Source organism: Vipera berus, assembly GCF_964194415.1.
Source record: "Vipera berus genome assembly, chromosome: 2".
NCBI lineage: Eukaryota > Metazoa > Chordata > Lepidosauria > Squamata > Viperidae > Vipera > Vipera berus.
In genome coordinates, this window is record NC_138203.1 from 95,991,917 (window position 1) to 96,019,199 (window position 27,283).

Here is a 27,283-nt window from a genome sequence, read left to right on the forward strand (position 1 = left end):
GGTTGGTGGATTACCCCCCATTTCCAACCAACCACGACCCTCCCCCCCTCCCTAACCCCACAAAAAATTTTGCTAAAAAAGTAACCAGCGGCCTCTTATTAAATTTAAACCTGAGGCCCCTGTTCCTGCCCAGCCATCTCTCAGGGTCCCAACAATCGGGCCCTTCATCAAGAGGCAGAGTGGAAAATGAGGCAGGTCGCACCCAGGATGGGGGGGCACCTCTGAGGGCGAACAGAACGGTACTAGGGTAACTAAGGCGCTTAATAATAATTAAATAAATCCAGCGGTCCACATTGGGCTATTTGTAGGCAGCTAGATAGTTAGAATAAAGTTAGAATAGAGATGTTAAAGAAGATGTGGTAACAGACATGCTCAAGGATTGTGCTTCCTCCGCAATAGACCATAGGCATTTTGTAACATCAGAGGACATCGACTTCATTGTGTAATGGAGACACAACTATTTTAAATAGCCACCCACGCTATCGTTAAAATTTATTTTTTATGAACTTTTAAGTTTCCAAAAGTGTATTCCATTGTAAAATATACAAACATGTTGCAAACAATCCAAGAAAGACTGTGCATATTGGAAGCGATGAAATCCAGATTCTCCCACTGTTTCAGCTTTGCTCATCAGATCTAGCAAGGAAGGCATGCTCTGGGTCCCTTCCATTTAAAGAGTGCTGTCTTGTTGAACACAGAAGTCATGACTTCTCTGTGGCAGTGTTTGCTTTGTGGAACCATATCCCTGTGGAAATGCAGATAGTCCTGGTCCTTTTTAGACCTTCATAAAATTCTGAAACCCTGGCTGTTTCCAAGTTTTCAGGCCGGAAAGTCAGTCAAGTTCTGTTGATGTAATTTTATGATTGAAATATATCATTTACCTTGGGCTTTATGTGCTATTCGTTTTAACTATTGGGTTTTTTAAAATCTAAGTAACCTGCTCAGAGTCAACCATTGTGAAATGAGAGGCCATATAAATTATATAAACACTTAAAAAAATACATGGAGCATAATCATCTGGCCTGCTGCTAGGTTCTCTTGTATCCATAACATTTTAAGGGAGTTTGGACATCTCAGCGTAGGACTGAGAATTTTATGTGTAAGTATAATCAGACACTCAGGGCATTCTTTGTATATTTCATAGGTGCATTTCCAAAATACATCTCAAGTACTACAATAAGCAGAGAGATTGCCATCCAAAATATTTGTTCTTGTTACCTGCTCTTCACATTAATCATCTAAAAGAGCCATAGGATCAGCTTTTTGTTTTTCGGGTCTACTACAAGTTTACTAGTCTCTCAACATCTTCCAGCCAGAATAGAGTGCAACATAACAGCTCAAGGGGGTGAATAAAACTGAATAAAATTGAAGGAACATGATAGTTGCTATTGGGATGCAAGAACTGAAACTGGGATATGTATTTTTGAAAGTTATTTCATCCCACTATACTGTAGGTAAGCTTTACCTAACCAGTCTGTGAAATGATGAGGTTTAGAATCTGGAGGGCACCAGATTTTTAAATCCATTTTTTCCCCTAACACAGTGTCTCCAGATCAGCCTGGGTAACTTTAGAAGGATTCGACTTCCACAGTTCTGGGAGTTGAAGTCAACACATCTTAAAATTGCCCAGGTTGAGAAACATTGCTCCAGATATTTTGGGGCTACAACAATCAAGACTGGGCAACTATGTAAAAGCCACCCCAGCTGAGAATTCTAAGTTGTAGGCTCAGCATGTCTTGAGGACACTAGGTTGGGAAAACACTGTTGTTCAGGAAAAACAAGTAGAGGTAGTCCTCAACTTGCAACCATTCAAAGTTACAACAGCACTGAAAAGAACGACTTATGCAGCATCTCATCATGGTCACATGATTAAAATTCGGACATTTGGCAGCCGACTCATTTTTATGACGGTTGCAGTGTCCCGAGGGGGGGTCATGTGATCCCCTTTTGTGACCTTCTGACAAGCAAAATCAATGAAGAACACCAGATTTGCTTAACAAACGTGTTGCTAACTTAACACCTGCAGCGATTCACTTAACAACTGTGGCAAGAAATGTCATAAAATGGGCAAAGCTCACATGAGAACCGTCTCACTTAGCAACAGAAACTTTGGCCTCATTTGTGGTCATAAGGTGAGGACTACCTGTATAATCATTCGGTGGTGGGGTGCCCCTCTAAATGGTGAGGAGGTACAAGAGAAAAATCAGCTGAGTTTACAATGTAGTTGGAATAATTTGTAAATCAAACAGATTATGGTATGGCAGGATTCAAAGAAAGGAAGTTGATCAGAAAAAAAATATATATCTACGGTGCTGTAATTTCCTGTTTCTTTCAGAAAAGGTATTAGCTCTGCCATTTTCTGTTACAATAACTTGGACAGTCATCAAATAAGTACCTAAAGCATTACATTTAAATGTCTTTTATAAATGGTTTACTAAAAGCAAAATAGCAGCACAGCTATGCTTACAACAGTAGTATTTAATTCCGTGTGAAATGTAGCAAATAATGTTTAGTAAACTTTCTGTTGTTGGTCAGGAATTATACTATGAGTGACCCTCAGATACCATCAGAGAAACATCTGGTTATTCTCCTTCTCTGTTGTCCTTCAGATATAGTTAAGTGCACTGTCCATCAACCTGATCCTTTCCGGCTGTGTTTAAATTTCATCTCTCTCCCCCCCCCCCCGCCCCCCCAAATCAACATTAAAAATAGGGATGATGGGTTACAATCAAGCACGTTTGGAGTTTATCTAATTGAGGAAAATAGCATGATTTTAATTTGAAAGATACGCATACAGAAAAAAACCCCAGCTACTATTGATAACTTCACTAGACCGATCAGCAATCTATTCATTTTTTCTTTTCTTTTTATGACCCTGTAATCCTTCATTTCAAGGTGGTGTCAGGGAGACTGACTGGAGCTGAGCATTTACAGGCCGGATGGCCTTCCTGAGGTCTAGGCTTGCACCCTAATAGAGAAACATCTGTCACTGCCTAGGATTAAACTCTCAATTTTCTGAGTGGGATGCGAGAATCTTCACTTCTAGGCCACTGCATCACTCAGCAACCTATACATTTGTTACTTGCAAAATGAATGGCTTATGTATAAAGGATTTTTCTTTACAAGGAATGTTGGCAAACAGTTGTGAGCATTTGAACTGATGATTCTCTTCTGATTCATCTTGACCTACACTATATTATTCCTTCTATAAATGAAGCAAAAACCTATTCTTGTGCAAAGGATCAGGAATCTGAGCCGGTATGAATATTAATCTGCTGTTTATCTTAGAGATATGTACAATAGCAGATACTGTAACCAAGAATTTCTTAGCAGAAAAATCAGTGTAGGAAGGATTATCTGAGGAACATTTTAAAGCCACTATATTAACATAGATTTCTCCAATCTACCATCCTCCCAAAAGGTTGAGGTGGAACTCCATAGGTTTTGCTGGCTGTGGATAATGGGAGTTAGTCTACCCATCTGAAAGGCTGGCTTAATACATCGTAAAGTGATGAGAATACTTTTCTGGCTTGAGATGAAAGCTGATATTCTATAAATTGTTGCCAAAGTGTGGTTTGACTATAGTATTAAAAAGGATCATGCAAAATGTGGATCACCACCCATATATTATACATCTGCTATCAATGGTTGTAGGAATAATCCCGCTGTTCCAAATACACAGAGAATTATGAACACCCACAGAAATACTCTATCGATTACCATGGCGACATATTTCCAGTCATCTTCTACCTGCAATGCATAAGAAAATACATATTCAATTGAATTCATAAGATTTAACTGACACTATCTATTAAAATGACTCTGTGCTTCCTGAGATTTCTCAATTACTTTCCCCCCCAAAAAAGATACGTTTAGAATCTTCAAACAGATTCATATGAAACATTTATTGGTGTAATCATAGGTCACAAGATAGAATCTTCATATATATTTGTTATACAATTATATAATATTTTGGCATTATTTGTAAAGAAGCATTGGGCATGTTTTCTGCTGTCATTGTTCCAATTTCTCAATAAATTACAGAACATTTAATTTCTTTTACATAAGTATTAGGTTATTTCTACCTACAAATGTTTCATTGATGAGAAACACAAAGCCTTGCATAATTATTAGCTACAAGTCTCACTATCTCTCATTTTGGGTCATGCTGCTGACAAGATCTGTTTGGTGCTATAATTCAAAATCATCTTTAAGATCAGCTGTTCCCATCCTTAATTTAGACTTCTCTGCAGGTGAGCTTATTTCAGAGTTCTAAACAAGACTGGGCATCCTTTAGGTGTTATAGTACAGCTCCTGTAAAATTGTCTCTCTGGTACATAAATCACTTTTTATAAATATATACTGTATATATATATATATATATATATATATATATATATATATATATATATATATATATATATATATATATATATATATATATATATATATATATATATATATATATATATATATATATATATATATATATATATATATATATATATATATATATATATATATATATATATATATATATATATATATATATATATATATAGTCAACAATTATTTTTGTTGGTGACAGATCTTGACAAAAGTGGTCTTGGAGAACCATAAAAGTGAGAACTATTTTGAAATCCAAACTTAACCAGCAAGTCAAAATCATATTCCTTTCCAAAACTAAAATAGAAATAATCCTTCTTCTTAATCCCTATCATGCCCTTGGCCTTCTATTCAATAAATATATAGTACAGTTAACATCTCTTCTTTTAGTGAACTGAGGACAGAAAGCCAAATGCTTTCCTTTCTGCACTAGGAGGTTTTCCACTAAAATTTATATTTGTTGAAGGCCCTTTTCTCTGAATCTCTGATTGCCATAGTTAACCCAGGCTTAGCTACAACACTGGAGTTTGGATCTTGTGTACGTGCTTGGCTATTTTTCAAAATATCTTCTATGTTTCTACACATCAGCACAGCCTATAGAGTTTAATAGACTTTCATTGATCAAATACCATCTTGGGATCAGGGCCTCTGTCCCAGAGCTTCTCCTTGTCTATTTAGAGCTTTATTGCCAAAGTCAGAGAGCCTCCCGACATGAAATATTTATACCTTTAAGTAACCAAAGCCATTAGCACAACCTCTGAAGTTCATTTTAAAAGCCATCATACCCTTTTGTAGCTCATGTAAACATAGTGTCAAAAGTACTTTAACTAGCAAAATGCCCAGGAAAGGATATACTGTGCTGTCTCAGTGTGCACCATTAAGTGGTTCCAGGTGGCATGATGTACTAAACATGAGGAGTGCAGGTGACCCTTAGTTTCCGCCTTGATTTCCTACATCAGCGAACTTCCTAGCATGGCGACTTCTGGTCTATTCTCTGTGGCTATCCCCCTTTTCCTATTGCACCATGTCAAGTACCAACAAACAATGAATACCAGGACAACATTTTCACATCAAAAATGCATCCAGTACCAAGTTCAAAGAGTTTTGAAGCAGTCAAGTACTCAGGTACCAGTGTACATGACAATACTTGGCTAATTTGTCCCTTTCAACTATCTATCCATCTTTGCTCTTGATTAGCCTTCCTCAGCCTGTTGTCTTGAACTTCAGGTACTATAGCTGTTCTCTTGCTGCTAGAAACTCACAGATCAACAAATTTGGAGGGCATCTGGTTTGAGACAGCTGGGCATCTCTCAAGTCCCCATAACTCACTAGGAGGCCAATGCCAATCCTGGAACCACTAGCCCTTCTTTCTCCTTCTTGCATTGTTGCCTGTTTAACTGTCTCCTTGAAAGGAATGAACTATGAAAGGAAGAAGGAGCAAGAACCTTCACAGAGCTTTTATTTTGGCACCCCAAAAAGAAAGCATGGAGTAATTAAGCCATGAAAAGCCTGGCAAGGAGATACAAGCACTCAGACCATCTTTCCATTCAATATTTTGAAAGGGACTCTCAAATTCTTTCCTGGGTGCTCTATATGCAGTTCGTTTACCTTTTCTTGGTATTAGTTGTATTAGTTTAGCATTATCCTATGTCAGTCTGCATATAGCTAGATCATAGCTATGGTTTTCCCTCGCCCTTACAATTGGAATGTAGAATCAATTGGTCTCTCTTTTCTACAACTGAGTTTACTCTGCCATCAACTGTTAGATGAACGGTGCTAAGCAATGCAAGAGAAAGTTATGTCCTCTAATGGTAGAGGACATTTTGCGAAAAAGAAAAGAAAAGAAAAGAAGGCTTCATCTTTAAGCCACAGTAATCTCCAGTGAAAACGTTCTTTTTCCCCCTCCTAAAGCTCTGGAGAACTTCTGTTGATCAGCTGAATCTCACTCAGGGCAATCCTTGAAATGGTGCCTCTGGTAACTGAGACACAGCTGGCATGTGGTCCCTTTTATCTTCTCTGTAGTCCTTTCTGCTGCTAGAGGAAACCGAAAACCAGAGAAAGAATGTTCTACCAATTTCACTTCTTCTAGCAGGACTTAACAATTCTGATGCTGCTTAAAGAGCTCCATTAGGCAGCCTCTTCCACATTCATGCTGCATCATTGCACCTCTCTAACTCTCAGGTGCAGGGGTTTTTTCCCCAACTAACTATTTTTTTTATTTTAATTCCATTTATATCCCGCCCTTCTCCAAAGACTCAGGGCGGCTTACAAGCTTAGCAGTAGCCTTCATTCTATGTATATGCCTGCTTATTAGGGCTTTCACACACACCCCAAGCGGCATTATTACAAAGTCAGCTTAATTGCCCCCAACAATCTGGGTCCTCATTTTACCTACCTCGGAGGGATGGAAGGCTGAGTCAACCTTGAGCCTGGTGGGACTCAAACCTGCACTAATTGCAGGCAGCTGGTGTTACTTAAGGAGGCATTAGCCCACTGCTCCACCAAGGCTCTAAACTAGGTTTTAGTTTTCTATCACATTTAGAGAAATGCTCTAAATTAGTACTGAAGTCTTTGGAGCTAGAAATCAATCAATCTCGTTCTTCAGAGCTCTTACCTCTTTAGTTTCATTCTGACTCCTCATGTTTTCTGCGATGAACTGAACGCTGTTGATGACTTCCTTAACCTCTGGGGAATACTCGATTGATTCAGCCTCCCATTTGGCCGATTGGCAACTCTGTCTCCTTTTCTTCCTCACGGCTACGTCCTTGGAGTTGTCACAGTGGCAGCACTGGTGCTCCCCGAGGACTTTCACTTCTGCAAGCTCATCTGCCTTGGGCTTGCTGGGTTTAGTGGCGCTTCCTTTCACAGGTTTGGGGGGTTGGGAGTCAACATGTTTCTGTACGGGTCTCTTCATCATGAGAAATTTGGGCAGAAGACCAAGGAAGACCGTTTTGACCCAGTTGGGCATCGTATGCATAGTGGGAGTCCGGTAGTGGATATTCAGTACAAACACTGTTACCACAATAGAGAGTGTCACAAATATCATGGTGAATAGTAAGTATTCTCCCACCAGTGGGATGACCAAAGAAGTTGAGGGAATTGTCTCCGTGATTACCAGCAAGAAAACAGTCAGGGAAAGAAGGACAGAGATGCAAAGTGTTACTTTCTCCCCACAGTCAGATGGAAGGTAAAATACTAATACAGTCAGGAATGAAATGAACAGGCAAGGTATAATCAGATTAATGGTGTAAAACATGGGGAGCCTTCGGATATAAAAGGAGTAGGTTATATCCGTGTAGATTTCCTCACAGCAGTTGTACTTTATGTCATGTTTATAGCCAGAAGCATCCACGATTTCCCATTCATTGTTCTCCCAAAGGTCTTTCATATCTACTTTGGAACCGACAATCAAAAGATCTATCTTGGCTTTGTCATATGTCCATGATCCAAATTTTAGGGAGCAATTCTGGTGATCAAAGGGAAAGAAGGTAATATCCATGGGGCAGGAGCTTTTAAAAATGGCAGGTGGCGTCCAGGTGATGGTGCCATCGTATCTGAGAAGAGCTTTGGTTCGTCCTTCAACCTGGAAATCTCCAACAGCACTGCAGATGCAAGCACAAAGCAATCTTAAGCTGTACATTTCTAACTCAAAATAAACATGTTAATATGATTAAATATGATGATGAAGGTTCATACTTATTGTAAAGCACAATATCAGGTTTCCAAATTTTGTCTGATGGCACATGGATAAATTCGATTCCACCAAATTCCACTGGATTCCACTTTAATTTATAATCATTCCAAATCTAAAAAGAGAAATAATGAGTGTTCAATCCTACAATATACTGTACCTGTAAAGTGATTCTCATACTAAGGTTGTTACTGAGGTTGCCCTCAAGGTATTGCAACTGTGCCATCATCATGACCATTGGGAGCCAAGAACTAACAACCTCAGGATTGCTACAATTTCTCTGCCCCTGAATTTAAATAATAGAACATAGAATAAAAGGGTTGGAAGGGACTTGGAGGTCTTCTAGCTCATGGCAGGAGATCCAATACCATTCTGGACAAATGGCTGTCCGATCTTATCTTGAAAACCTCCAATGATGGAGCACCCACAACTTCTGAGGGCAAGCCATTCCACTGATTAATTGTTCTCACTGCCAAGAAATTTCTCCTTACTTCCAGGTTGGGTCTCTCTTTAATGATCTTCCACATTTCTTGTCCTGCTTCTAGGTGCTTTGGAGAATAAATTGACTCCCTCTTCTCTGTGATAGGCCCTCAAGTACTGGAGGACTGCTATCATATCAACCCTAGTCCTTCTCTTCATTAGATTAAACATACCTAGTTCCTTCAGTCATTCTCTTGGATTCATAAGATTGAAAATAAGTTTCAAGTTAATAACCCCCCCTTTTTTTTCTTCTGTAATAGCCCACTAAAATTATAATAAGGTCTCCATTTAACAGACTTTGGTTTAGCGGACTTTAGAGTTAATGGATCAAATCTCCTGGATAAGAAGTTATGTTGCCTCCACTAATGTCTTTGCTGCCTCTGAAAGTTCTTCTCACTTTTTGCAGTATCTGGTTTGTAAACTAGGGTGATGGTTCTTACCCAAATGCTCCCAAGATCTGATATCCAATCTCTAAGGAGTTTCTTGCCTACAGTTCATTTTCAGGTGCATTTATGGTTACTGGAATACTTTCAATCATGGTGCTGGCCCTCAAACGCTCATTGCTTGTCTTGCCTCTTTTCCCTGGCTGTGATGTTAGTTCCCGCCCTCACTTTTTTTGGTTCTCATGTCATTCATCACTGAATAGACCTTTTGCTTTAAGGGACACCCATTCCCCTTGTTCATCCATTAAATCAAGGGCTTAATATATTTAAGAAGAAATCAATGAGCTTTTGAAGTACTATGTGCGCTTTTGCTATAGATATACTATGCCCTGGAGCATCTCTAAATAGTTACCTGATTTTTCCCCATCCAAATCTCTTCTGAATGCCAATACCCACTGTGATCTCATCTCTAAAACCAGTGTGGCAATAAACACACACATACACTGACACACTGATGGCACAAAAATTTGCTTACATGTCGCAGCCAGAGATTTGTCTCCATGATCTGATTGACTTCATCCTGCAGACAAAAGGAGGCAAACCATTTATTTCTACAGACAGGTTATCTAGTTAACAAAGGTTAAAACCTCTTTCCAGTCAGCCTAAATAACTTTGAAAGGATTATGGGGACCTTTATGGAATAGAAATCCTGGTGGAAAAACATGTTCCCTTCAGATAATGTCTGTGGATGTCTATGAATACTTTACTTACAACAATTGAAAACAAGAGGCTGAAAAAAAGTACTTATGAATATTGAGGTAGTTTTTGGCAATGCATATTTAAAAACCTACAGCCAGTGGTGAGATTCAGCCAGTCCACACCAGTTCGGCAGAACCGGTAGCTAATTTTCTGTTGCCCAGACCCAGAATGGACTTCCAGAAGTGGCATCCACATAGACAACCAGTTGTTCTCATATTTGAATCCCACCACTGCCTACAGCCTTATTAATGTTTTTTTGAAAACTACAGTCACATAAAGAAGATTGGTTGCATGCTCTAACATCTCTAGAGGTGATGGTTAAGCAGAATCCAGAAGAACTCCAAGGGGTAGCAGTAGGAGCATCAGTGAGGGTATGTTCAAAAAAGTCAAGTTGGTAATCAGTACAACACATGTAAAAAAGGAGTAGAGCTTTGGTTGCTCTACAGCACGAGTGTGAAACTCGTTGTGCCATGTGAGGTGTCATGACGTATCACATTTTTTGCATTGCCGGAGCTGGAATGGGCGTGGCCTCCGTATGATGCAACTGGCCCACAGGCTGGCAGTTGGACACCCCTGCTGTACAGTGAAGAGCCATGGTGGCGCAGTGGTTAGAATGTAGTACTGCAGGCTAACTCACTGCTCACTTCAGGAGTTCGATTCTGAGCAGGTCAAGGTTGACGCAGCCTTCCATCCTTCCGAGGTCAGTAAAATGAGGACCCAGATTGTTGGGGGCAAAATGCTGACTCTCTAAACTGCTTAGAGAGGGCTCTAAAACACTGTGAAGCGGTATATAAGTCTAATTGCTATTGGTATTGTATGGGTAGCATGTCCTCTCCTTATCTTTTTCCTGCTATTCCACTGCTTTCCTAGCGATCGGTCACCAAGCATTTGTATTCAACACAATTCTGTTTGTACCCCAATCGTGCACTGTACTACTCGTTACATCCCAAACTAGCTCATCTGAAGTTGTCCATGGGAAATTTGTAGAAGATTAAGATGAGTGCCATCTTATTAACATTAGGAACACCGTAAAAATAGTGGTCTTCTGCAGGAGAATCCCAAGTGGTGGAGAGTAATGATGAGATTTAAAGTGCGGCTTCAAGTAATTATTCTCTTATGTTTTTACAATTGTAAGGGATCTAGAGCTTTGAGAATAGATGTCATGCAAGTGATGGACTGCCTGAAGAAATAAATCCAGGATTTTTGCCAGGAGAAGAAGAAGAAGAAACACGATGGGAAGAACCAATGTTATCAGGTACAAAAGAAGCAGTTTTAAATGCACTCTAATACCCACATACAATGAAGCTCCGATATCAGTGCTGCTCATTCAAGCAGAATTTTGAGCCCATCATAATCTCAAGTGCCACAGGAGCTCAGAATACAGCGGCTTTTCTAATTATTTTGTTAATGACAGCAGCTTCTGATTAATGAAAAGCCTCCTGAACCAGTAAAAGATATACTGAAGAAGCATGACTACATAGGAACGTTGAGTCTCTGAATACTGATTTAGCAATAAGCAGAGAAGGAAGCTGAACTCTATTCCATCGTGCTGCCTTGATAATCATTTAAGCTCTACAGCCCCGGTTAGCGGCTGGTCTGCTAGTCAGAGAAATCCCAAGAAAGCATAGAATTTGCAGAGTGTCTATTTTTTGCTGAAAGATCTTTATGTATAACAGATCGTGATGGAAAGGTAATCAATAACCTGGGAGCTGCTAAGGCAAAGTCTTTACTACAGGGAACACCCTGAATGATCTGCTGAGAAGGAGGACAACCTACATAAATGAACCCTTAGTAAGCTCTCCAACAAGAGGCATAAAGGCACTTGTCCAAAAGACAAATGGACTGAAAAAATAAAACAAAACAAAAACAAAGTCCAATTGTTTTTTGGAAAAGCAAGCGTCTTTGGGACACACTGGAGATCCTTCCTCTCTTTTGGTTCCTGGTAACGAGCGATCTTTAATCATTTGCAAGGAATGTTTCTTACTTTTCCTGATATACACTATTTATAGCCACAGCCTATGGTGGGCTTTGTATAAAATGACAAAGCCCTTTTACCTCTATTTTAGGGAGGGAAGGCAGCCTGTCAGGTTTGCCACCTTCAGCATACTCTGCTGGCATCCTGCCATAAAATGCAGGGAGGAGGGAGATCGGGGAGGTAGGAGGGGGAATGATAGGGTGACAGGAACCAGAGGTGTCAATCTGGAAGAGGCCGGCCGATTAAGGATGGAGCAGTGAGAAAGGAATGCAAAACTCCACCAAAGACGCGCCAAACCTCAAAGCTGTCCCCAAAATATCTAGTTAGAAAGTCATTGGTCACTGGCAGATTGGTCAAGGGGGGGGAGGGCCAGGAGAGAGGAAAAAACACAGGCTTTGCACAGGAATCCAGCTTTGCTTACGCTGTAACCACTTGACTTTAGTAAAAATAACCCTTCATTTCAAAATGGAGACGACGGTCTTTCTTTCCTAAATGTTCAAGTTGGACAAGCCTGACACAGCCTTTCACAGCCAAGGTGTTTTAAATGTCCAAATGTTTTGTCTTGTTACAGATGCCTGCTCTACTACAGAGTTGCATACACACACAGGATCCCTATTTTCGTAAGAATTTCTTTGGGGGGGGGAAATCTACAAGCGCTATCATTATTCCCTGAAGGGACCACCAGATGTAGGGTCTCTTTGCCAAAGACTGAAATGCGAGATTCTGCAGCCCTGCAAGCAATAACCTTACCACATTTGCAAGCTGAGTAATTGCCACTTCGAAATGCACCTTCACGGGATTGGATACATTTTCTACAGGTCTGATGTACTGGTTGTAACGGGAGAACAGTTTGCGAAACAGTCTTTCTTCTGATTTACTTGCTAAGCAACCTGTGTGGGAAAAGGAAATAAGAATAATAAGTCCTTCAAAGCAAGGTAAGGATGCTAGCTGTGGATATGCTAGCTGGGATAATGGAAATTTGGTCCAAAATATCCAGAGAACAGAGAGTGGGGGAAAAATTGATTTAGATTATATAAATCCCACTTATCCAGCTGTTTATAAATGTATGATACTACTGCATGTGGTTTGCTACATTAATGAGATATTGGAACACTGCTATCAAGTCCCCCCTCGTCCTTCTCTTCATTAAACTGGACATACTCAATTCCAACAACCATTGCTTATATGTTTTAACCTCCAGTCCCCTGATCATCTTTGTTGCGTGCACACATGTGCACCAACCAGCCACTTGCACGGGCTGGTTTTGAGTGGGCCATGGATTGGTAGTGGGCCACAGCCTGGGTGTTGGGGACCCCTGCTGTAGAGAGTCTCCACTTTTTATACAAGTGAACACAGCAGTTACTATGACAGCGATCTACTAAAACTGTGCAGTGGCAATGCTCAAATGTTTTATCCTATAGCCCTTGTGGGTTTAGCCCCAGATCGAAGTAGTGAAAAGAGAAATGATGAGATGAATCCATTCCACTGTGTCCTGAATAGAACCCAGTAGTATTCTGGAAATTGGCTTTTGTTGCCTGCAGAAAGGAAAAGAAAAGAGAGAAATCCTAAACTGATACATATCTATCGCTACTGTTTAAGCCGCTCTATGTATTTGTGTAATCAATGTTAAGGTATAAAAATGCACATATATGGATTTAAAAAATATATATATGTGGTCTTAGTGCTCTGTTTCCAAGCCTTTTCTTACTTTCCATCACCATGAATTAATTCACTGCACGTGTGATTCAACCCTTGCTTATAAACAGAGCTTGGCTGGTTTTGAAGCCCCCCCCCAAATTGTTTTTAATTATTCTTACTTTTTCTCCTTTTTCCTCTGCTTTACAAAGCAGCAACAGCAAACTCTAGAGTGCATCATTTCATTATTTTTCCAGTCACTTGAAGTAGAAAGTTTTTACTCCTAACCCCAAATAGCCTCTCAGTTACACAACAAAACAGTGCGTGGAAGCCCTTAAAGTTCTGCTTCTGATTTAGCTACCTTTGATCAGATTTAAAAACAACAACAACAACAACCTTATTTAGCTAGTTATGATAGAAAAGGATGGAGGAGGACAGAGGAAAGACAGAGAGGACAGACTCCTGAAGCAAAACACATCCCGAACCTGCTTCAGTACCATCATTGGTGGATATTTTTTCCCCCCGGTTGGCTGATATGCAGTGCAAGAAAAACAGCAAAACTGAAGAAATCAGACAGTCACGTTGCATATTACGGACAGTGTGGGCAAACTCAGGATGATACCATTTGGCTGTCTGTCAGAGCTGGTGCAGTGGAAGCAGAAGAGAGATCAGCAACAGGACCGTTCAATTTTGTTCAACTTCTGTTTTCTGCTAGGAAGGGTGGATAAGCAGCACTTTAATTCAGCAAGGGGAAAGACATAAAGGAAACATATTTAGCCACAGAATAGCTGAATAAAGTAATTCTTCCCTCTCAATACTGAACTGGGCATTTTGGGGGAAAAAAGGATATTCAAGATTCGAGGGGTAGACAAGGCTATAGGACAAAAGAGCCAGAAAACCATGTAACAACTGTAGAGTGTGGCGACGGTTCTCAATACAGAAACTGAATTTTAAGATATCTGGATTTCAGTTCCCAGAATTCCCCAGGCAACTTCATAGAAGAGGGAGTTATTGTAAGATTTGTAAATAGATCCTATGGGGGTGGAGGAGACACAAGGAGATAGGTACAATCCCTCCCAAAAACAGACCTAGCAAAGGTTGAGCATTTTTGGTATTTATGAAATTTTGAGTGACTTTCGGGGGAAAGCAACAACCAGGGGGAATGGAATGAAGTATCCTAGATGAAAATATGGATGATTCCATATGAAGATATTTCAGGGGAATGCCCTGTAAGAACTATAACTATACACTATACATCAGGCATGTCAAACTGCCGGCCTGCGGGCTGGATGCATCACGCCGAAACCACGCCCACCCCATTGCTGGCAATGGGGGAAAAGTCCTGATACATCACACAACGTCACATGACATTGCAAGTTCAACATGCCTGCTATACATTATAACTATATACTATACATATGTTAAGGGGATGCGGTGGCTCAGTGGGTTAGGATGCTGAGCTTGTTGATCAGAAGGTCGGCAGTTTGGCGGGTCGAATCCCGAGTGCTGCGTAGCAGAGTGAGCGCCTGTTACTCATCCCAGCTTCTGCCAACCTAGGAGTTCAAAAGCATGTAAAAAATGCAAGTAGAAAACTAGGGACCACTACGGTGGAAAGGTAACAGCATTCCGTGCGCCTTTGGCGTCTAGTCATGCCAGCCACATGACCATGGAGACGTCCTCAGACAAGCGCTGGCTCTTCGGCTTTGAAATGGAGATGAGCACCGGCCCCTAGAGTTGGAAATGACTAGCACGCATATGCGGGGCAACCTTTACCTTTTATACATATGTTGCATATAGTATGTTTAAATGTGTTTAATGTATGTGTACACTTTGAGAGCAAGCAACTAAATTTCATTTTTAATGTGTGCCATTGTGCCCACAGTACAAAATGATAATAAAGTCAGTCAGTCTATCTATCTATCTATCTATCTATCTATCTATCTATCTATCTATCTATCTATCTATCTATCTATCTATATCTACAGTAGTTATTCATTCCATATTGCTTTACATAGATGACACGGTCACTGTTCATGCTTCTTTCCCACTAAGTTAGTTTTCTTAGAAATACATATGCTAAGGCAGTGCTTGAAAAAGTAGGACAACATCAGCTGGAAATCCCAGCATGTGATTATCTCCTGCTTTAGTCAAACTGACTTACTCCTTTACGTTCTAAAAACAGTAGCTAAGACAATCATCAAATATATTCACCACAGTCATGCCTAAGCAGCAAAATCAGGATCTATCTTATCTGTATGCTCTTTTTGGTGTGAGGCCAGAAGGGCAGTGCTGAACCCTGGAATACTTAAGCTCTTACAGTTTCCCTTCTGGTCTGACAGACTTCTGAAATGATTGACCTGATTTGCTTCTGGGCCTCTTACAGAGAAGCTTGGTTGGTAGCTGTGTGTTGCCTATCTTATGAATAGAATATGAAGGCTGATGGGTATTGATTTAACAAGATGTAATGGTATCTGGGAATGACCTTGGTAGACAGTGGGAAGAGTCACAGTCAGGAGAAGGGTCTGAGAAGCTGAGCGCACAAAAGGAATGTGGGTGTGGCAAACAACTCAGAAGGGAGTCTTAGTTTTGTGTCTTGGGTTTTGAATTCTAAAGAACCTGGGAAGAAATGTACTACCAGACTTAAAATAAACAGAACAGAATAACTGTGTTGGAAGGGACCTTGGAGGACTTCTAATCCAATCCCCTGCTCGAGCAAGAGAGCCTACACCATTTCAGACAAATGGCTCTTTGGTCTCTTCTTAAAAGCCTCCAGCCATGGGGCACCCACAACTTTTGAAGGCAAACCATTCTACCGGTTGATTGTTTTCTTAGGAAATTTCTCCTTAGTTCTAGGTTGCTTCTCTCCTTGATTAGTTTCCATCTGTTGTTTCTTGTCTTGCCTTCTGATGCTTCGAAGAATAGGTTGAGCCCCTCATTTTTATGGCAGTCCTTCAAATATCGGAACATTGCTATTATGTCTCCCCTAGTCCTTCTTTTCACTAGACTGGACATACCCAATTCCTGCAACTGTTCTTCATATGTTTTAGCCTCCAGCCCCCTAATCATTCTTGCTGCTCTTCTCTGTACTCTTTCCAGAGTCTCAACATTTTTTTCTACATTATGGTGGCCAAAACTGGATGCAATATTCCAAGCGTTGCCTTACTAAGGCTTATAGGTTTGTAAACGTATGATGGTGAAATTTTGACCTTAAAAAAAAAGCAAGACAGGAAGAAAATCAACTCATTTGAGTTGTGATATTGCAGAAGGCTCCTGAATAGTCCTTGGACAGTAGAAGTGACCAACAAACATGTACTGGAGCATGTTAGCACCACATGTGTCACTGGAAGGAAAAATCACAAAACTGCATCTCACTTACTTTGGCCACGTCATGCAGGGGAATTTACTGGAGAAAACAGTTATGTTTGGAAGAATGTTATGGAAATTCTCAGTCATCCAGGTCATGGTTATCCCAAAGGTGCTTTTTCAGGAGGCAACTGGACTTTCTTGTTTTTCTTTGAAGATGTTTCCCTTCTCATCCAAGAAGCTTTTTCAGCTCGAAGAGCTGAAGAAGCTTCTTGGATGAGAAGCGAAACGTCTTCAAAGAAAAACAAGAAAGTCCACTTGTCTCCTGGAAAAGTACCTTCGGGACATGTTTGGAAGAGCTAGCTGGCTAGGGATTTCCAGGAGTTGAAGTCCACACGTCTTAAAGTTCCCAAGAGAGAGAAACACTGGTCTACATGCTCAGACACAGCAGCATCAGGTATAGCCCTGTACACCGCCCTGAGTCCTTCGGGAGAAGGGCGGTATAAAAATGTAATAGTAAATAAATAAATAAAGCTGTGCAAAGTCTGTGGAAATTTCAGGGAGATGATCTCAGTTCTATGTTTGCATTAAAGGGGAGGGAGGCAAGCTACTTGCCTAGCACTACCATGCCTCTGGTTCAACAGAGTACAAGAGTTAACAGTTCTCCCATTAAGCACTTCATCTGCTCACTTCTGTATTTTACTTTCTTGTTAAAAATACAAAGACAGGGGAGAATTTTCCTCTATCTGTCCACTGGCTGTTCTTGACAAAAGGACAAGAACTAAAACAAAAAGTTTCCCTGTGTTGTTCTGGATCAAGGGCTGGACAAGTGACCGATTGTGAGCATGTGTATAAGCAGTGTTGCCATGTGTTTGTTTGTGTTTTTTACCTCCAGCTTTCGCACATTTTAAAAAGTTGCCTAATTTGACCAAATTGAATAGGCATTTTCCCCTTCCCCGCCCCTCAATCACCATCCCTCAACAACAGAAAACTTTCCTGCTTACAATGTTGTTGTCAGACTTTTTAAAGACATGGGCTAGTAAAATCTTGGCAACCGTAGCTGCAACAAGGGCCTTATTCTTTCGATCTAGAAAAATAAAAAATAAAAATGGATAGCTGTCACATTTTGCTTATCAAGTCTGCCACGGCTTTGGGATCAAACTGGAACATTTTGGTATGGGGGTGGGTCTCTTAATCCTTGTGTCTAGCAATCTCCACTCCTTGTAATCATTCACAAAGTGGCATTTTCAGCCAGATGTCTCACTACTTTACTCAGAAGTAAATTCCACTGAATTCCATAGGATTTATTCCCGAGTCAGCCACTGTCCAAACAGATCATTCTTCAAGTCAATATGCATAGTAGAAATAGAACAGAAGTCAACAGACTAACAGTGCCTTCCAGTATAATACGATTTCTTCTGAAATAGTTCACAATTTATACTTTATTACAGTAAACATAATACTTTTTTCACTTAAATTGCAGCAAAGCCAGGAAAGCCCACGTATACTTTCTCAAGGATGAAAAACAAGTATTTTTTTTCCTTTGGTAACAAAAAAGTCTTAACGATATGTGGGTCACTCTACTTAACAAGGTTTCAGATATAAAAGCATATGGAAACGCTTTCTTTCCAGATGCATGCAATAAGGGTGAAAAGGGCTTAACCCAAATTACAAAAGGTGTCACCAGCAAGGGATGGCTGGGGAGGGAAGACTGCCAGAAAGATGGAGAAAAATAAAACAAAATAAAAGGGACTTACCTGGGAGGAGGAAAAGGTTCACAGGCCCCCTTAAATGGAAAGTGAAATAAAGAAGCGCCAACCATTTCTGCAGAAACATTGTTGAAAGAGTAAGAGGGCGATTTCTCTCAACAGAACAACAACAAAAAATGCTTTGAGGATTGAAACAAAAGGGCCAGGAAGGGAATAAGACCCTCAGATCTTCAGCGCTGCAGTGGCTGTTTCAATTTTGCATCTAGTGCTGCAGTCCTACCCAGAACAGTGGCTTTCAATAATGCAACATCCTTCGGAGGAGAGGGGAAAAAAATCTTCCAGGGATGGGAGAGTTTAACTAGCTTGAAGGCAAAATTGACTGATGACTCCTCACATTTCAAAGAGGTTTGTGTGGGCTATGTATGAAAGACTATGTGCTGCAGAAAGATCCGTGTAGAGGAGACACACCGTTTAGTATAGTGTAAAATGCATATCCCAGGTAACTGCCCTGTCTCTCAGGCTGTGCTGCAGTGTGGATCTGAAAGAGAAATGTAGCTTTGAAGCTCTTTCTATTCCCCCCCCAACGTTGTGTACAGAAATCTTTGAAATTGCAAGCGGATTGTCATACTTGTCTCCTGGTTGTCTTGGCTCAGATGCGTGACAGGCTGAAATCAAAGCAAGAGTGAAGCTTATCTGAGCAAGAACCTCAAGGCGTGTTTGCCTATGGACCTATTAAGAAAAGTAACAACTATGTACACGACCTGTCTGAAGTGGAGAGAAATCCTATTCATTATACTGATGTCCTCACCTTATCTTCAAATGGGATTTCCACTTGACTGATTTATATCTCATCTTTGTACATTTCAAGGCAGCAGACCAAAATGCTCCCACCTCCTATTTTATCCATAGAAACTCTCCAAATTGATTCAGGCTGAGAAAAAAATGAATGGAGAGAGAGAGAGAGAGAGAGAGAGAGAGAGAGAGAGAGAGAGAGAGAGAGAGAGAGGGAGGGAGGGAGGGAGGGAGGGAGGGAGGGAGGGAGAGATGTTCCCTGTTGAATGAGGTCCAGCACGAGCCCAAAAGCTTGGAATATATAAACCTTTGGTCCCATTGACTGACTCAGATTGGATTCTGCAACATTGTCCTGGGACAAGTATGTTTACCTTCATTCACAATGGACAAACTCTGGTTCTTGGAGTTCCAAGAAACTCTCTTACTAATTTCAGAATATCCTCCTGCAAATGACTGATTCAGATTTTTAACAAGAATGATCTTTCCCTTCTCCTTGGGTAAGGAAAGAATGAAAAAGATTAGAAAAAGAAAAATAATGACACCCCCCCCATACACACACACATCCTTTCACCTTCAGTTGTTCATGGCTGTCAATCATTTTATTGATTGATTTAATTGACTGCCAATCTCAGCCTAGTGACTCTGGTGGCTAACAATACATAAAGACAGACAAAGAGAGCAAAATCAAATAAATGCAGTACAATACAATGCAGCCATGCCCTTAAATAATACTTGCCTTGACACCTAATTAAAAAATAGGTACTGGGCTCAACTAATATCTTTGTCTTAGTGACAGGGAGGAAACGCCAGGATCAGGGCTATTCAACTCTCAGGGAGATTATATCTACCACAATCCATGATTAATCCTCTTGATCAACTTTATAACATTTCAAAGAGAGATAAAATACAGAGTAACATTAAAGGAAAAATTGGGAGAGAATAAAAATGTAAAAAGTGACCAGGAGGAAAGAAAGACTTCCAACTTCCTTCAGTTCAGATATAAATATACAGTAGAATAACCTCTTATTCTAAGTTGAAACAAAAATACAGAAACCAACATCATTTTTAAATCTGACCTAGGAACAGACCAAGACATTTTGCTGCTTGGATCTTGCTCCTCCCCCACAAGGGTTTAGATCAGGGGTCTTCAAACTTGGCCCTTTTATGACTTGTGGACTTCAACTCCCAGAATTCCTCAGCCAGGCACATTGGCTGAGGAATTCTGGGAGTTGAAGTCCACAAGTCATAAAAGAGCCAAGTTTGAAGGCCTCTGTTTTAGATCATCAGCTGGCAGTTGCTTCTACAAAACTTCAGCCACCCTTCATCTTATCTGAAGAAACAGACCACTTTAGGGGATGGAAAGCAGGTTGTAACACACCCAGCTGGGAGTCTTATCTAAAGAGGCAATGACCTGTCCTGGAGAGAGTAAACAACTGGATAAACCAGTAGCAGGAGGAAGGGTTGATAGGATCCACATAGATAAGGCTTCTAGGGGGCAAATTTTATCCTTCTCCTATTGGGCTCTCCAGGTGGTGAGGGTAGCACCCTGGCCCAGTTCCCAGCACTTCTGGGGTGCGTTGTTAGCCCATCACACTTCTACAGGCACTGCCCACCTCATCTTGGCTCAGCCAAGAAGGACCCTGTCCTTTGGAGGGAGATGGAAAGCAGGTGACTGGTTCCTGCTCAGAGGCCATGAAAGTTACCCAGCCATTGTTCTCTCCTACATGGATCTTAGGGGAACACAAGTAACAACCAGTTTCCAAGAACTGCCCTGAATCAGCTGGGTAACACCCAAGCACCTACCATTTCACTCCAACACCTTCCAGCTGCTGTAGCATCTGCCAGCCTTTCCTTAGAGTCAGCCCACCCAACACCAGCGTATGCCACAAACAAGTTGGCCCAAAGGAATATATCGTGCTTGACAATGACAGCTTGCTTCTCCTATTTTCAAATGTAACTTCAAATGCATCAAATGTAACTTCAAGAATAGCAGCTATGGATGTTTAGTGAGCAAAAAAGCACTTTGTGGTCTTTCCCCATTTTGTAAGTGTGAATAAAACCATTTAGGTTACCTTTATCATGTATAAAGACACGCAGAGAAGCTCAAAGCTATTCAGCCCAGAATCCAGAATCTAATCCAAAGTGAGTATCCCACCTCCTGGTTTGTGCTGAGACGTTTCTTCTTCTTCCTGTGCCTTTATTCTCAGGTGGTTTAGTAACTTGTTCTTATTGTTTCTTTTCGCAGTTCTGTTATTTTATTACACTGCTCTTGCATTTTATCCCTTTGGTTGTAAGAAGGGAATGTAAACAGCTCAGAGTCCTCCTGAACTGGAGAGCTCAAGCCCATTAAGTTAGTCAAAAAGTAAATGAATCAAAACACTGTATAATAGAGTGACCTAAATGCCAACCTGGATCCAAAAGAGTTTTGCTTATGGTTTGAGAAAGCTAAGAAGAATGGCTCTGCCTGTACTAGTTGGGCAGAAATGTTTCAGGACATCTTTCCCAGTGCGTGGTTATGTTTTGTGACCTGATTTTTGTCGTTTTAATTAATTTTATGATGCTTTGTAACCTTAGCATGTAAGGGTTATTTATTTCAGTGATTGAGGGAGCATACAGATGGATTGATTAATCAATGAATGGATTAAGAATAATGTCTGAAGTTGGAGCCTGCACAGCACTATTTCAGAATTTCTACACAGATGATCTAATGTCCCTCAGGGGTCCATGGCTGAAACTCAACTACAACACCAGGGCAAAGGATGTAATATATCCCAGTGAGATCTTTCTTCCTGTATCTGAAGTTATATCTATTGCTAGGCAAAACTGCCCTTTCAGGAGCGGCACTGGGGCTGGAGAAGTCCATTGTTAAGATGGAATATTAGTGTCTCCCACATTCAGGATGGAAATTGGAATTTCTCTGTCTCACAGTTCCCTTGTTAGGGCTGCCCTTGGGTTGTACTGTGAGCAGGTAAGCAAGGTTCCTCAACCTTGGTTTAGATGGGATTGAAGCGGGCTTTGTCTGGGGCCAGGGAGGGTCAATTTGGGTCTGATAGGACTGAGTCTAAAAGGCAGAGAAGAAAAGCTTGCAACCTAGATTTTATTTGCTGCATGCATTTTCTCCACCGCCTCTATAGACTGCAGCCAAGAAGTGCCTCACTCTGTGGACCGTCGCGTTCTCAGTATCTGACTAAAGCTGATGGTAATTATTTTTTCTAAGCATTATTCCAGCACAGGGTTGTAAGAAGAAATTACAACAATTCCAGGAACTGAATTGTTTGCCATCTGTACAAGAAATGCATCTCCGACTCATTAAGGTGGAGCCTTCTTCATTTTCTTTTTCTGCACTTCTGCACTTCTTTGAATTGGCAAACAGGTCTTTTTACTGATAACGAAAGAACTTTCAGGAGGCTGCATTATGAAATCATCGCCTGACTTCTCAGCCTTGGAACTGTCCCATGGAGTTAGTCTGCATAAGAACCGTGGCTGCCACTTGGAGGCTGCCAAGCAGCTAACGAGGGTCCCCTGCATGTGGATTATTTTAAATGTAGAAAGAACAGAACAGAATGCAGAGTTAGAAGGGGCCTTAGATGTCTTCTAGTCCAATCCCCTGCTCAAGCAAGAGACCCTATAATATCATTGGAGACAAGTGGCTATCTTTCCAGACCACTCATTCCAGACAAGTGGCTCAAGGGCAAATTTCATATCTTTGCCTTACTGGTTCTGATCTTCAGCTAGTTTTTACGCTGAGCTTGTCGATCAGAAGATTGGCAGTTTGGCGGGTCGAATCCCAAGTGCCGCGTAACAGAGTGAGCGCCTGTTACTCGTCCCAGCTTCTGCCAACCTAGCAGTTCGAAAGCACGTAAAAATGCAAGTAGAAAAATAGGGACCACTACGGTGGGAAGGTAACAGCATTCTGTGCACCTTTGGCGTCTAGTCATGCCAGCCACATGACCACGGAGACGTCCTCGGACAAGCGCTGGCTCTTCGGCTTTGAAACGGAGATGAGCACTGGCCCCTAGAGTCAGAAACTAGCACGCATGTGTGGGGGAACCTTTACCTTTACCTTTATAAATATGACACAGTCTTAATCTTTATATTTTAGTGGCATTGTGATTATACAGTCTGTAAATTATTTTAAATGTTGGTTGTTTTTCCAGACCTTGTAAGTTAGACTGTTCACTCAGGGAGAGCTGTATATTTTTTATCTTCTGGTGTTATTTCATGAGGATCAAGGAGCAAAACAGATATTACTAGTAGCATAATGGGTAAGCAGGAATTTTTCATAGGGGACTGATTTGACTTGTAACAGCGTTTACCTGTTCTTCATTAAAGAAGCCAATTTTTTTTAGGCATCTGCACCTCTCTGAATATAGGTACTGGTGCTTTAAATGCCACCTAAATATCAATACATTCACTTCTTGAAGGAGTAGCAACTTTTTTCAACTTTTTCAAGCTTTAAGTCAGGATGCTTTAATGGCCAGCAGGGAAGTGCTGTGCTTGGATCACCATTTGAAGCATGGCTCCCAAATCACTATCCGACTGTGTATGTGAGAGCCTTCGTACTCTCTGAAGTTGGCTGTTTTCTTGCAGATGTTTCATTACCCAACTAGGTAACATCATCAGTGTAGAAGGGAGTGAGACTTGGCCTGTGCTTTACATACTAGTGGTTTGCCCTATCAGTGTTATTGGGAGTATTCTTAGTAGTTCCCTGATTAGGCTGTTGTTTACTGTTGGCTTGTTTGTCTGAATTAACCAAGCAAGCAGTGACTCTCTTAGATCCAAACCATTGCCTGCTTCTCTTTGAAGATACCTGTGGTTGTTTTCTGCACTGGCATCTAAGGCAGTTCCTTCACTAGATTAGCTAAATAGATCTAGTTTCACGGGAGATATCTACCTAAATGCCAGTGGCTAAGCCATACGCTAAATAAATAATCAGTCGCTGAAAGGAGAGGAGTGGGAATATTAAATAAACAGAAATATTTGGAGGGCATCCTTTTTAGACTTAACTCTTTCCAAGGGGGATTACAACAAGCAAATTAACCATTGGAAATCAATGCATGTTTGAAGCATTAAAGCATTGTAACATTCCAGTAACCCAAGACATCCTTGGGAGTGGTAGATGGTCTCTCTACCACTTCTCTGATTTTGTGCCAGGGAAGTGCATGTGGCTCAGTGAATCTTTGGCATGCAATGCAAAAGAGGAAAATACTAGATGAATATTTCAGCATAACTTAGTACTTTGACATGTTTTTGACACTACTAGGCAAATAAATAGTTCAACGTTACTGTAAAAGTTTCTAGTATATTTGAGATAAGACGGACTGCTGTCTAAAACAAAGTTTGGAGAGAGCCAAGCAACAAGGCAAGGAATAATATTGATAAATAAGTAGACGGAAGCCAAGCAATTTTAGAAAGCAGAACAATCTTCTTCAATAACAGAAATCTGCTAAAATGCAGGTCAAGGACCTTTCTGACAGCAGCAAGCTCTGCTGTTACTTATACCATTATTTACTAGGCACTAAAGGAATATTTAGAGACAGAGGTAATTTTAAGAGCCATTTGCTATACTTTATTTTTCTATCCATTAGCAATAATATGCTTGACAACATCCACAGAAAATGCAGCTTGTGTGTTTTTCTGTTATCTTGCAGTGGTTTAGCTCAGGTTGAGTGAAAGGGGCAAAATGAACTGAAAATTGGGGGAAGTCAAAAGAATCATCCTGAGATCGGGGTTAATTGTTAAGGTCCTATTGCCGCAGTCTGGCAATGAAGGAAGAGAAAAGCTCAGAAAGACATGCAGTTTTGGCCAACCATGGCTGAACAACAGAAGTTAGCAGATCATCTGACTATAGTTTCCGAACTTAAAGTCCAGTAACAAACTAAAGACCCTTAGCAATGAAAACATGGATTGTCAGCAGCATTCAAGATATACCCACCTTTTAAAAACCTGAACTAGAAGATAGTGGCAGATAAAATTGTTCACTTGAACAAATACAATTTATTGCCAACAGAAATTTAGGAGTTAAAATATTACACCCAGAAATTTAACTTATTACCCCCTAGGAATCTACTTCTCAATAAATATACATAAGATCAGGCAACATGAGAATTCACAGGCAAGGCTCAAAAGCTCACTGTTGGTTTTCATATACCTTTGCTGAATAGTCCATTAAGCACTATACGGTAGATACAGTATGGTACTCAGTCTGCAAAGCTCCCATGGTCCCAAAAATGTTTTAGCCCTTCTAAAATGGAAATATTTATATGAAGATCTACCTTCATCATACCTAAAGGTATTGGGCTGCCCAGGAATTACAGAGAATTTAAATTGGTCTAGCAGAGTTTAGTATGCAGTACATTGGACTTAATTCCAAAAATTAAGGGCACATGTGATTCTCAGTTGGCATGTGCCCCTGGGGGCGGGGGAAAACCCCATGGCTGATCTTAAAGAGTTCCAGAGAATGCTAGACTTGGATTCTTGAACACTCTGAAGAACCTTTTTGAATTTGAAGTGGAGGAATTGGTATAGTCCTAGAAAACAAATGTAAGTTGTCTTTGATTCAATTCCTTGACATCAGTAGGTTGTGTTCAGAATGTCTGAAATGCTGTCAAAAGGATAATAGTGTTTGAAATGTTGTCATCAGGATATTACTGTTTTTATTGTCATGTACCTTCTGCAATCTTTTGGGTGTCAAGTAAGTGGTTTTTGGCTTCCATTTTCTTTGAAGACAGTTTTGATCCATTTGATTTTTCTTTTTATGCTGTGCCGTTCTCTTTGACACATATTTAGTTTCTAACAACTTTAGTTTTGAGTTCTATACAGATTTTCTTTAAAAAATAAAAATAAAAAAAGTTATTGGCCATAGAATTTTGAACCAAAATACCGTGGATAATAATTTGAAATAATTAATATTAACAACAAAACAGATATGCACAATCTGATGTTTTTTCAGACAAAGGCAAACAATACTTAGGTTGACTTTAGTACATTTTGTTTTATATCACTAATGATATTACCCCACAAATGAACTAGCATCATTATCCAAGGATGTCCTAAGCTAAGTATGCTCACCACCACAGGCACTAAGCCTTGCAAAGCTCTACAGCCAGCACTATGCCTTGCAAAGTTCCTGGCTAGAAAGTGATTTCTTGAAAGCTCCCCATTCTGAGGAAAGGTGTTGAACAGGAAATCAGGTTTAAGAACTCCATAAAGAAGGACCAGTGGCCTGTTTAACTTTGTTGGGCTCCAGATCACATAGTTCTCTTAAAGTAGTCCTAGCAATGGGCAGAAATAATGGATGCTGTAGGCCAGAGTTGTCCAACCTTGATAACTTTAAGACTGGGGGGGGGGGTTCTCAGAGTTGGAGTCCACAAGTCTTAAAAGTTGCCAAGGTTGAACACCCCTGCTGTAGGCCCAAAACAACTAGAGCAGAGGTCCCCAACCTTTTGGGCACCAGGGACTAGTTCCGTGGAGAGAGGTTTTTTCGCGGACTGGGGAATGTATGGTTTTGTGTGCTGCCTGCATCTCATGGATGGGGCTTTGCTTGTTTGTGCAGCCCAGTTGCTGGCATGCCATGGCCCAGTACTGGTCCACAGACCAGGGGTTGGGGACCCCTGAACTAGAGAATGTTTTTGTTCTCGTCCTCCTTCTGAGCACCAATTTGTCAGAATAAGCTATCCCTGCTGGGAGGGATCTGTCCAAGGTCCTGAAAGCCCTATGTGCGTTCACTTAATGCATTACTTTGGTTATTTGAGCAGATAAATTTGGACACATTTTTGGCAGCTGTGGGTTGCATTTAATTTTTTAGGAGGTGGAAAGGTCTCAGGTTGATAGAGTAAAGTGGATAAGAGAAGGAACAGGATGCTTTTATTTATTTATTTTGAAAAACCACATTAAACCTCAAAATGCTGGGAAATAAGCTGCTGGTGTTTTTTTGGTTGGAGGAATTGCAAGTAGCTGGGGAAAAAAACTAAAGGGTCAGGAGACTGCAAGGATATCTGAGGCCATCACTTCTGAGATACATAATCCTTGTCTCTATCATCGTCTTGTTTGTCTAGGTCACCAGCCTATGAGGGCTGATTCAGGCATACTGTGGGAACTTTCACAAAATATCTGTTTGGAGAGAATATCTTGGGATTGATTGAATGATTAATTTTTGAATTGGGGCAAC

General features: G+C 40.6%; 1 protein-coding gene across 5 annotated transcripts; it reads right to left on the reverse strand.

Moving 5' to 3' along the window:
* Positions 1 to 484: 484 nt before the first annotated feature.
* Positions 485 to 19,265, reverse strand: CHRNA6 (cholinergic receptor nicotinic alpha 6 subunit; the record flags this gene model as incomplete). Of its 5 annotated transcripts, none has more annotated exons than XM_081320590.1 (12): positions 485 to 843; positions 3,721 to 3,750; positions 7,001 to 7,988; positions 8,083 to 8,192; positions 9,476 to 9,520; positions 12,425 to 12,564; positions 13,795 to 14,862; positions 17,617 to 17,699; positions 18,370 to 18,436; positions 18,790 to 18,859; positions 18,950 to 19,050; positions 19,130 to 19,265. In XM_081320590.1, the coding sequence occupies 7 exons, from the start codon at positions 13,895 to 13,897 to the stop codon at positions 820 to 822; spliced, it is 1,440 nt and encodes a 479-aa protein (XP_081176716.1). In that variant the 3' UTR covers positions 485 to 819. The 5 variants fall into 5 exon arrangements, with proteins under 5 accessions (XP_081176716.1, XP_081176715.1, XP_081176717.1 ...); XM_081320589.1 differs by lacking the exon at positions 485 to 843 and having other exon boundaries at positions 2,409 to 3,750; positions 13,795 to 14,017; positions 14,726 to 14,862; XM_081320591.1 differs by lacking the exon at positions 485 to 843 and having other exon boundaries at positions 2,409 to 3,750; positions 13,932 to 14,862.
* Positions 19,266 to 27,283: the final 8,018 nt, after the last annotated feature.